Here is a 12,948-nt window from a genome sequence, read left to right as displayed (position 1 = left end):
AATCTAAATTTTTGAGGAATGTTTAATTGCACAACAATCGCATAAATTAAGTCAAACCTTCAATTTAATCACATACCAAGGAATGTTTAATTGCAAACTACAATTGAATGAGCTATCACTTACAGATGACGAATCAAACTTCAAACATATATAAGCTATCAGATCAGCAGAACTCAAAAAATAGAAGTTTATATTTAAAAGGGAAATAGACTGGCCCACAAAATGCTCCTTCGAGTAGATCACACAGTCCTAGGAATGAACACACCCTGAAAGAAAGGTCATCTGACAGGATGGGAAAAAACACACCCTGCATAAGATTACAGAATGATTTGTTAATCAGCCTGTTAAAACCAAGCCTACACAATGCAAGCACAATCCCGCTAGCAATCAGGTTCTGAAATCTCACCTTGATTTGATTTGTTTTTCCCTCAACAATGCAAAACATTGAATGTCCATGGTTACGAAGAGGATTTTGATGGGGGCAATGTGCTAAAGACAATGTCCCACAGTGAAGAAGTTATTCCAAAACCCTTATTTTGGATTCGGAAATGATGATTTAGATGATATCGCTGGAATCAGCAGGAAGGTTACTTTTGAGTCAAATTCATGTCATAAAGGAGAACTAACAAGGAGTCTCTGCTTTTTTTTAAAAAAAAAATATTATGATACTCACCTTAAGATGCTTAGCAGGATCTTTGGAAGGCTGTCCATGGTGCAGGTAATAATGAGTGCAGTCATATATAACATAACCCAACAGGCCACCTCCAAACAATGCTGGAGTAGTTGTGGGAGCTGCAAGCAATGTGGCCAGCTTCCAGAACTAGAAAACATTATGAAACTTATTTTCCTGTTACCATGATCAAACTTCCAGATAACCTCAAAGGAAAAAGACTAAAGAGCTCCAGATTTTCTAAGCTAATCGATTATAGAAAAGTACATCACAGACGCTAGTGATGCAGCATATATCATCCAGACATGTACATAGTTAGCTGATGATTTGGGTTTCTAATTATTAAACTTACTGGTATGCATAAGATAGCAGTTGCAGCAGGGGGGAAAACTAGCCGTAGGCTATCCATGGGATGCTTGTGATGACAACCATGGAGAAGGTAATGAGCTGTATTTCCCCTATAACACAGTTGCCAAAGAAGTGACAACATATCCAAGTTGATTGAATTGAAGAGGTTGAAATCAGACAATTACCAGTAGCTTTTAGTTTTGATGTGGAAAAGAAATCGATGCAAAATATATTCGATCATGGTCCACAAAAATACCCCAGTCATTACCATCAGAGCCAACTGAGGGAATGAATTGCACATTTGAAATGACTGGATTAGACACCAACAAACAACTGGAAGCCATATCACTGGAATAACCCACCACACTGTTCGTGTTAAGAACTGAAATTTAAAAAAAAACATTTAAGTATAGACCAGAGAATCACATTTTTCTGTGGTTTAAGTTATTATTGAGTTGTGTTACCTCCAAAACATTATTTGCAAAAAACCGTGGACCTTCCCTGCTAATTATAGGTTGGTGAACCCATTCTTGGTAAGCATCCCGAAGGCGACCTACCTAAGGAAAATTTAGAAGAGTTTGATCAATATGCAACTCTATCAATTATTAGAGTGACAAGATAGATAAGTTAGGATCATTAAGCATGAAATGATGTAGAATGACTCCAAGCATTCAACAGAAAGGAAGATGTAGAGGGATTATATAGGTTAAGATTTACAGGACACGCAGAGTTACAACTACAAAACAAATGTTCACCTTTGTTGATTCACGCAGCTTACCTAAAAAAATATTTACCTTGACCAAATAAATAAAAGAATATTACAATTACAGTATGGGCAAATGTTAAAAACTGACAGCTTGAGCTAATATCAGTCCACTATATGGAAGCGTGACAAGAATTGAAGCAGCATTTAGATATCTAAAGTGATGTAAGGATTATATACACATGGTTAAACTGCACCTGAAATACAAGTGGCATAGTCAAGTCAACAGTGAAACCCTCCAGTACGACCATTTTGAAGGTTCAGATTGCACTGTACAAATGTCATCAAAGGTTATATTTATTATCTAGGAAATATTGAGAAAGGTCAATGTAAGCATCCATGCATATAATCACACCAAATATCTACAATGAGAAATAAATAAAGGAAACAATATTACTTATCGATACATAAAAATCGAGAAAATTACGTTTTTAGTCTTGTAACTTACATTTTTTTCAATTTTAGTCAATGAGTCAATTTATATTTTTAGTCCTGTAACTTGTAATATTTTTAAATTTCAGTCCTTTTTCCTCTAAAATTGAAAATTTTTTAACGGAAAATGATGATTTGTAAATTGAATTTGAGGATTTTGATTTTTTATGACTCATGTGTTTTTTATATTTCAATCACAAACTAGATATTTTCCATTGAAAAATTTTAATTTTGGAAGAAAAAGGACTGAAATTGAAAAATATTACAAGTTACAGGACTAAGAATATAAATTAACTTATAATAGGACTTAAATTGAAAAAAATATAAGTTACAGGACTGAAAATATAATTTTCTCCGTAAAAATCAAGTTACCTCATCTTTCAGTTTCATTTATATCTCAAAAGTATGCATGATAATTTTACTAAACAAAAAACTCCCTTCGCTATATACCTACTTATATGTTGGTTCAATTATGATCCTAAATAATTTTGATATTTTGACAATGATGTAAGGTAAAATATGTGGCTTTTAATTAAGTGTGTCAAGTCTCCAGGTGCAACATTACTAGGTACAACACTATAGGTGTAATAATTAAGTTTTGGTCGTGTTAACCTTGGGACGGATTGGCGGGGGCGCTGGGAGCGAGCGTATTCATCTTTTGCCACAATAATTAAGTTTTGGCATATCAAGATTGATGATGAAGGTTGACAAATGGTTGGCAAGAAAAAGAAAAGACGAAAACAACACTTCTTGGCAACTTGGAGTTTTGAAGGAATGTGTTGTTGAGACTCTTGTCAAATTTCATTTGTGCAAAGATGAGTGTGACAACACATGTGATAATAGGCTATTCGAGAGTTAGATTAGACTGCCTTAAAAATAGCTTTAGTCAGTGTGTCAATCAATTAAATATATACTTCAGTCGATTGATACCTAAGTCAACTGATAAGTCGAGTAGAGTCGAATCGACTCAAGATTAAAAGGGAACAAAAGGTTATTGTTCCCCTTTACTTACTTGCATGCCAATCAACTGATATTATGTGCCAGTCAACTGTTGCATCGACTAATACTGGGATCCAACTAATGGAATCATAAGTCACTAAATAAATAGTTGTTTGTTATGAAAAAATGGTTAAGACGTTGCATTGGTGACTATTAGGATCTTGAATCAACTAATGAAGTAGTTGACACAATAGAATTGTTACGCTGCCTTTTTTTGAAGTCTTCAAGCTCTCTTCCACTTGTAATCATCGTTTTGTTCTAAGAATTCTACTTGTAAGAAGACAATTGTAAAGGATTTCTCTACCTTTAGAAGGCATCCGAGAAGGAGAAAATTATAAATTTCGTGGAGTGATTTACCAAATGGTTATAGATCGTGGAGTAGGAACCAAAGAGTTGTGAACCATGTAAATCTCCAAGTTTGTATTACTTTTCTTATCTTCTTTTTTATCATTTTAGTTTGTGCATTGTAGGTTTGTATTCTTGTGGTTATACTTTCTTTGTTACAATATAATCTATGTAAAAGGTGCTTTAAGAAAGGCTATTCCTGCATCTATTCTTCCCTCTTGGATGCTACATTTGGTATCAAAGCAAGATTTAGCATTAATCATCATAGGAAGAATAATTTCAAGGTGATGCAAGCAAGGTTTAAATTTCGACCGGTACTGAGGTTTCAATCCCAAATCGGAAGGATACAGTTTTGATATTGTTTTTTATTTATATGTAGTAATTATAAGATAAATATGTTTATGGTGTATATAAAAATAAGCTGTATATTGATTTTGTATAAATTCTCAATTATTGAACAACTTAATAATGTTAAAGAAATAATTAAATATAATTTTCTTTAAAAAAAATTATCTATCAATAACTCGAATTAAAATTAATCTATCTATAATAATAAGTATATAAATAAACATAAAGTTATTACTTTATATATACTAATTATATAAATTAACTATTTATTCATTTAATTAATTATTAATTAAATTATATATTTTAAATACTAAAAAAAATATCAAGTAAAAAAATAGAAAATAATAAAAAAAATTTATCAGAATATAAATATAATATTTTATAATTTTTAAAGAATTTTTTAAAAAATTTAAATGAAATTAAAAATAATACCAAATAATAAAAAAATATATTAGAATATAAATTAGAATTATTAGATTTTTTAATGAAATTTAAAACATTAAAAAACAAATTTTCAGAATATTAATTAATAAAATTTATTTTAATTTTAAATATATTTTATTAGAATAATTTAATTAGGGCTTATAAAAAGTATGTTCGAAATATCATATATACCTTAGGAATTGTTTAAGTTAATTAAATAGAAAATTTAAATTCTATCGGAAAAAAAGAAACGCCCTGCGCCACGAGGGGAGGTCCGACGGCACCGGACGCCCCTCAGACACTTCTGGCAGTACTGGAGGTATCGTCGGATGCTTCCAGCACCGTGAGGCGGGGGGGGGGGGGGTCCGGCAACACCGGACGACCCATGGAAGCTTCCAACATCACTGGAGGCATTCCGCGACACCTTCAATGCATCCCGTGAAGCCTTCAAGACGCTTCCAGCGCCACCGGAGACGTCTCGCGACTCCTCCGCTGCCGCTGTGAAGCATCCGAGATGGGGAAGCCTCCGGTGTCGGTTTTGCCTGTCCGACAGAATAGTAAAAACAGTATGTGCTAGGTGGCACGGAACAACATTTCATTCATTGGATGAAAGAAGGATTTGCCACAGCGAGACCTCCATATTTTATTGACTCAAAATTTTCATTTTGGAAAGGTGGGATGAAATACAACCTAATGAATGTCATTGATATTTGGTTTAGTATTATTGAAGGTTTCAAATGCCCATGGACAAGATTAACATCTTTATCAAATCCAAAAATTAGACTGTAGACATGAAAAAAAGGTGCAATCAACACTTCAGTGAAGTCTCACCCATTAAAGACTCCCCTAAACAATACACAAAGATTGGACTATTCAAAAGCACAAAAGAACTTTATGACATGCTCATAAAATTACATGTTGGTATATATGGCTCTAGAAACTCCACCCATAGTGAATATTCCGTTATGGCCTGTCTCAAACCGGGATAAAGGAAGGTTGCGTTAAGTTGTCAGTGAGCATTAAATATAGGCAAATATTATGTATGGGTCCATCAAACTATTGTTAAGATGGATGTGCGTGTTAGAATGTATATTAAAAGCCTAGTTTTTTGTATAAACATTTATTTTGAAATGAGAATCACATTAGTCAAATGTCTGCATTTAGTTAAATTCAGTTGTCCATTTAATTTATATTGTAGATAATATAGTGTGTGGTGTCACACAGAAGATCATGTTATCAGTTCCTTATAAATTATAAATAGAAGCTCACAACCAAGATGGATTGGGGCAAACCATTGGAATAGTTGTAGTATAATTTGATACTAATTTATCTTGGCTATAAAATTACACTAGTACACTATGGCTCTGTTTGATATGCATGATAGGATAGGATTATATTTTTAAAAAGTTTTTAATCAAACGTTTGGTAGAGTTGATTAGGGGTAGGATTATGGATGATTAGGGGTGGGATTCATAATCCCTTGACCTCAAGAGGGATTATTTATCCTACCTTTAATCCTATCATAATCAACTCAATCTTATCCTATCATGCATACCAAACGGAGTCTATGTGTGTATAGAGCATGACCATTTGAGGTTGTTCCTTTTATACTGACTACATAAAAGAATAGAATATCTGTTATTATATGCGTGCTCTTAATCCCGATATAATAACAAGCACATATATTTAGTATTTATTTCTTTAATTTATCAAAGGGTGAGATTTATTCGTTAAATCAATAGACCTGATAAGTTAGAAAATAATATTATTTATATGATGTGTTGTTGATTATAGAAGAAAATTGTGTCCTATTTATTAGGATGATGATGTCCCATTGAGAAGCTCATAAAGCTTGTCATGTAAACCCTGTAGGTGGACTTAGTTCTGACATGACAATGAAGTTGAGTGGTACTACTCTTGAAGCTAGATGTTAATTAAGTAAGTTGTCAGTGACTCATTTAATTAATGGACATTCGATATCTTAAACACAAGGAGATTAACACACTCATGATAAGAAGGAGCCCATAATGTAATATGGAATTGGTGCGGTAATTCAATAATAACTCTTTAATGGTATGAGTTATTATTGATGAACCTGAGTTGGGTGTTCGGGTCGAACACAGGAAGTTCAAGCTCATCAGGAGGCCAAAACCAATTCCTCCTCTAGGTCCCTGTTGTAGCCTCTATGTATAAAGTCTCGCATCCACCCAAGTCATCCTTATGGCCGGCCACATCCTTGCTTGGTGCCCAAGCAAGGGGCCGACCAAGATGGGTTTAAAAGTGGGTTTTTAATTTTTTAAATCTTTCTTTTTGTAGCCATCTACAATGTTTTAAAAGTGAGATTTTAAACTTTAAAAACTTTCATTTTTTGAAGTCATCCACGTGGTTTTAAAAGAGAGTTTTAAATTTAAAATATCTTTCCTTTTATAGCCATCTATAATGGTTTAAAGGAGAGATTTTATTTTTGTTAAAACTTTCTTTTTTTGTAACCATGATTTAAAAGAGAGGTTTTAATTTTAAAAATCCTTACTTTTTGTAGCCATCTACAATGTTTAAAAGAGGAATTTTAAATTTTAAAACTTTCCTTTTGTAGTCATCCATAATAGAAAATTTATTTAAAAGAGAGATTTTAATTGTTGTTAAAACCTTTTCTTTTTAGTCATTACCAAGGATTATAAAAGAGGATAGATTGTGCCTTAGAGGAAATAATCATCTACACAATTTCTATTCCTCTTCTATTCTCCTTGTGGTCGGTCCCCTCATATTCTTATTCTCTCCTTGCTTTCTCACCTAAGGCCAATGACATCAAGAGGCTTCAACCATCTTGTGGCCGGCAGATTGCAAGAAAGAAAGAAGAACAAGAGGTGGTGTTCCTAGCTTTGATCCCTTGGTGGCCGAAAGTCTTGGAAGAAAGAAGGACTTGGGTGATTTTTGCATCTTGGTAGATCGTCGCCCACACGACGTCCAAGATGAGAGGAATACAACAGAAGATCAAGAGGTCTTTAAGCTACAAAGAAAGGTATAACTAGTTAATTGTTTCCGCTGTGTACTAGTTTAATTTTCCTTTGTATAGATCCTGAAGTACCAACACAAGAGGCTAGCAATCTTGTGCTTTGATTGAGGTCTCTGTAGTTTAACCTAGGGTTTACTGTAAGGAGTTTAAATATTCAATTTCTTTGAAAGGCTTTGACTAGGAAGTGGTGGATGATCTCATATCCAAGAAGGTCGAGTGCCTCACCAACGACCTGGAAGCCAATCCTTGAAATAGATATTTAATCAACTTCTGTAATATGATTTAACTTTTGATGAACACATGGGTTGCACTTGAATTAATAATGTTAAGTTTCGTTTGCAATCCAAGTTTAACATCTGAAAAGCACATGGGTTGTTAGGAAAAGTTCTGTGCTTGTACAAATTTTTGTGCAGGGGAAACAGAACGGAATTCCAAGTAACGCCAACAGTGCGGATATACAAGAATGGATAGATAAGAAATGCGAATATTAGAGAGAAAATTAGGGTTACACCGATTAAAAAAAAACTCCAAGAGCATATTTAAGATGATATGAACATTACTTAGGCGACAAATAAATGTTCCAGTTAAGTAATATGAGATGTGAAAAAACAGACATTAAGACATCAATCGAGGAAAAAGAGATATTAAGTGATGAAGAAGATCAAAAATGACTTGACTAACAATAATAAAATAGGATAAACTTCATTTTAATATAGAGGATAATATAGTAGAAGATTGAGTCCAATGACATAAGATAAAGATTTAAATGTTGTTATTATATATGACTCTAAAATAGCTAAGCGTGATTTACTTGTAAATAAATTTGTAGGACCGTTGGGCCGGCTAGAGGGGTTGGTAAATAACCTGTCAATTAAAAACAAGCAACCCTTCCTCGAACGATTAAGCTAACACTTGTAAAATGAATTAAGCAGATAAATAAGAGCATAAAAGAAAAGATGATGCACCATATGTTTACTTGGTTACAACCGATGTGGTTGTTAATCTAAGGAAGATTAAGCTCAAAAACTCCTTCAGGCGGAGAAGCCTCTTACAGCGTTTAGGCACAGAAAACAGAAGCTTAACTACAACTAAAGCATACAAGTGTTTGAAAATAGAATGATCGTGATTGTACAAAAGCTTCTGGACCAAGGCTATATTTATAGCCTTGGTCGGGGCGCCTGGAAGGGTTCCGGGCGCCCTGGGGGGGATAAAATTTATCCCCCAATGGTTGGATCGAGTCAAAGCTCGATCCTGTGAAAATTTCTCTTCCGGGCGCTCGGAAGGGTTCCGGGCGCCCCGGACAGCTCCGGGCGCCCCGGAGCCAAAAGTCAACCCAGTTGACTTTTGGTCCGTGCTCTCTTCTCCGGTTCAGCTCGCCTCTGGTCCAGGTCTTTCTGCTCCGGCTCCGCTTGCTTGGGTGATCTCTGACATCCGGAATAGGGCTCACCCGAACCCATCTTTCGGTCTTCTCGAGCGTGCTTCCTTCCGGCTTCTCATCCCTCGGAATTACCGCGTGTTCCTTCTCGTCCACCAGCGTACTCATCCGCAGACTTCGTCCCTCGGTCGCACCCCGTCCCGACCTTCGCGCTAGCTGCGTCTCTTGCTCCCCGAGCAATCTTCCGCTCCGGCTTTCTAACCTCGGAACCACCGCGCGCACTTCCTTCTCGTCCGCCGGTGTTCTCTTCTGCAGCACCTCGTCCCTCGGACGCACAGCGTGTCGTCCTTCTCGCTAGCTACGTCTTCCGCTCGAGTACCTGTGCTCCTAAGCTCCTGCACACTTAGACACAAGGTTAGAAACAACGCAGGACCTAACTTAACTTGTTGATCACACCAAAACAACCTTGGGTTCCAACAATCTCCCCCTTTTTGGTGTGATCAACCCAAGTTAAGCTAGGGTCAAAAATAGATATGAAATTAAACAATTTATTGCAATAATGTGCAACAAGATAGAAAAATTAAATTTCTACCTCCCCCTAGACTTATACTTTCCTTCTCCCCCTTTGATCACAATAAAATGGGGTTTAAAATTCTAAGGGTTTAAAGACTTAGAAAATTTTGAAAAGTTATCTGTAAAAATATTTCTAAGTCAACAATAACTTTTTGAAAAGTTTCTAAGAAAAAAAACTTCCTAAGCCCAAAAAGACTTTTATGCAAGAAAATTTAAACATAAAAAAAATTTCTATGCATTTATTTATTTATTTAGTTCTTAATTCTATTTATCAGAAAGTTTTAAATTTCCATTTTAACTTATCATAATTTCTTAAATCAATCTTTTTCAGATTTAAAACCGCAAGTATTAAACATGTAAAAATTTGTATCATGTTAATTTCTATTTTTTGAATTTTTACTTCACAAAAATATTTGAATAGCATAAATTTTAACTTGATAAAATTTTTTGACAATATAAGAAGTTCTTTCAGAAAGGTGCAAATTTCGTTCGAAAGACTATTTTGTGATTTGCAAGAATTTGACGACAAAAATTCTAACTTGCAAAAATCTTTTAACAGTCGATCTCTTAATCCGAAAAATTCTTTCGATAACATATTTGGAAATAAATCTTTCGATAAAGTACTTAATTCGCAAGAATCTAGTTTTCAAGATTTGTTATACAAAAGTTTTTCTGAACCGAAAATCTCTTTTGATGAATCAATTTCTAATTCGAAAAAATCTTTAGGCAGCTTTTCGACTGGTTTAACCAATTGATTAAAAGATGGAGACCATACCTGACTTACCTTTTTGGCCGTAGGTTCTCCCCCTGTTGAATTAATTTCTTTCGAAGATTCTCCCCCTTCATCGATCTCGAAATGTACTTCGGCTGTTGGGGCTGTCTTGGTAATTTCTTCCGTCTCGGATTCTTCTGATGACAGCTCGATATCTATTGAGGAGACGACTTCAACCTAGAGCATTAAGAACTTTTCCCAAAGTTCTTTCGCGCTTTTGTACTCTCCGACTCTGTCGAAATCTTTAGTTGGTATTGCGCTTAGAATGTGAAACTCTGCCCGAGCATTTGCCATGGACTCTTCACATTGCTTCTCGTTCCAGAGGCGTATGCCGATTTTCTCTCCATTCGTGTCTTTCGGTGCTTCATAACCTGTTTTCATTATTAGATAAATACTAATATCAGAGTTAAGGAATACCTTCATTTGTTGCTTCCATGAAGAAAGCTCCCCCTCGAATGCTGGTGGGTAGTCGCTAGCTCCGGCCATGTCGTTGCTTCGTTCGGCGGTTAGTCCTCCTGAAGCGTCTCGGCTCTGATACCACTTGTAGGACCGTTGGGCTGGCTAGAAGGGGGGGTTGAATAGCCTGAAAAAAAATAAACAGAAAAGACCATTCTCGAACTTTCAACAGAACACTTGCATAAAGTAAATTAGCAGAAAATAAAAAGCAGAAAGAAGAGGCTCACAACTTGACTTGGTTACAACCAAGGAGGTTGTTAATCCAAGGAATGAACGTGCACTAAAATATCTCCTTCAGGCGGAGAAGCCTCTTACAGCATTGAAAGCACAAAAGATAGAAGCTAAACTATAACAGAAGCACACAAGTGTTTGGAATGTAAATTTCTGAGTTGATTGAAAGCTTCTGGACCAAGGCTATATTTATAGCCTTGGTCGGGGCGCCTGGAAGGGTTTCGGGCGCCCTGGGGGGGATAAATTTTATCCCCCAACGTTCAGATCGAGTTTTGACTCGATCTGGTGAAAATACTGGGTCCGGGCGCCCGGAAGGGTTCCGGGCACCCCGGGCTACTCCGGGAGCCCCGGACTGTTCCGGGCTCCTTGGAGTTCAAAGTCATCATCCGTTGACTTTTTCGTCCGGGACCTCTTCTCTGGTTCAGTCCCGCCTCGGTCCGGTTCTTCTCCTTTGGATCTGCTCACTTGGGTGATCTCTGCCATCCGGAAAAGGGCTTACCCGAACCCAACTTCCGGTCTTCTTGAGCGGGCTTCCCTCCGGCTTCTCGTCCCTCGGAATTGCCGCGTGTTTCCTTCTCGTCTGCCGGCGTACTCATCCGCAGTCTTCGTCCCTCAGACGCACCGCGTGCCGTCCTTCTCGCTAGCTGCGTCTCTTGCTCCCCGAGCAATCTTCCGCCCCGGCTTTCGTCCCTCGGAACCACCGCACGCTTCCTTCTCGTCCACTGGGGTACTATTCCGCAGCACCTCGTCCCTCGGACTGCCGTCCTTCTCGTTAGCTGCGTCTTCCGCTCGTCTACCTGTGTTCCTAAGCTCCTGCACACTTAGACACAAGGTTAAATACACACAGGACCTAACTTAACTTGTTGATCAAACCAAAACAACCTTGGGGTTCAAACAAAATTAAGTAATCAAAAACATAGGAGATTTTAAATGGTCTTGAATGACCTTCACATGATAGGTGAAAACATAGTTTAAAATCTCGAGATATATCGAAGTTTCGGGAACAATACGATTTCAATACCATATCGTGTCATGCCTATATGATTTCGGTATTTTTTAAATATAAAATATATTAATCAAAAATAAATAATTTAACATAAACATTTAAAAATATAAAAGTAGAAAAAATAAATTAAAAAAAAAATGGAATCATAATAGTCTCATATGATAAATAAATTATTATATATTTTTAAATTAAAATAAATAAAATATATAATTTTATTAGGTTTTAAATCTATTTAGATTATCTCTGTCATAACTAGCAGCTGAATAAGTTTATTAACATAAGTTTTAATTAAAAAAAAAACTAGCCCGATGTCTCACCCCTACGTCTCGCAACTCCCTGTGCCGCGAGGTCGCGCAACTCTTTGTCATGGCCAATGGGGTACATGATTCCTTCGTCGATGCCAACGGGGTCGCACGACCACTCCATCGTTGTCAATCGCTCACCCCTCCGTGCGGCTGACGGCGTCGCACAACCCCTCCATTACTGCCGATGGAGTCACGAGACCCCTCATTTGCAACTGCAAGATGCAGGTGTCGGTCCGCAGGAAGAAGGAAACACTTTATTTATCTCGTCCGGTACGACAAAAGATTTCAAACCATAAGTGAAAAGTCTTTTCCTAAAACTTGTCTTTGGTCTTTAATAGTTGATGATTATAAAGTTTATAAAGATCTTTCTATTGTCGATGAATTATTTTATGAATTTGAGATTCATTAACAAGTTAACAATGCTTTCAAGGATAATGGTTTGGCATTAACATGCAAAAAGAGATACAAAAGGAAGAAGGAAAAAAGAATCCTCATCATTTAAAGCTAATAGTGATACTAATTCAAAATCAATTCTCTCCATCATAAGTAGCACAGTTTGTAAGAAATTCATAAGAAGGAACAAATTTTAGAAAGGACATAAAGAAATTTTGGAAGGAACCAAAGAAAGCAACCAAAATAAAGGATCTAATCCACTAGTAAGAAAGGTCAATACCAAGTTGAAGTGCACTGAACTCAACAAGCATGAGAAAAGAAAACGAAAAAGATTCAATAAGAAAAATGGGATGAATCCTCCTCATCTTCCTCTAAAGACGAGAAACCAAACAAGAGCACTAAAAATGTAGCATTCAGGGCTCTCAACAATATTTATAAAACTTCTATTAACGAAGACTCATCCTCTAACAAAAATTCATCCACAAGCTCTAGTGAG

General features: G+C 36.2%; 1 protein-coding gene across 1 annotated transcript; it reads right to left on the bottom strand.

Annotated features, from left to right (window-relative positions):
• Positions 1-458: 458 nt before the first annotated feature.
• On the bottom strand, positions 459-12,180 carry LOC121972439 (dihydroceramide fatty acyl 2-hydroxylase FAH1-like). The gene is made up of 7 exons (XM_042524108.1): positions 12,072-12,180; positions 1,979-2,034; positions 1,483-1,575; positions 1,204-1,400; positions 1,023-1,128; positions 674-820; positions 459-569 (listed from the first exon to the last, which is right to left on the bottom strand). The coding sequence occupies exons 1-7, from the start codon at positions 12,178-12,180 to the stop codon at positions 459-461; spliced, it is 819 nt and encodes a 272-aa protein (XP_042380042.1).
• Between the last annotated feature and the right edge of the window lie 768 nt (positions 12,181-12,948).

Source organism: Zingiber officinale, chromosome 4A (assembly GCF_018446385.1).
Source record: "Zingiber officinale cultivar Zhangliang chromosome 4A, Zo_v1.1, whole genome shotgun sequence".
Classification (NCBI taxonomy): Eukaryota; Viridiplantae; Streptophyta; class Magnoliopsida; order Zingiberales; family Zingiberaceae; genus Zingiber; species Zingiber officinale.
Note: the sequence above shows the minus strand (reverse complement) of the source record. Positions and strands in the feature narration are given on the sequence as shown.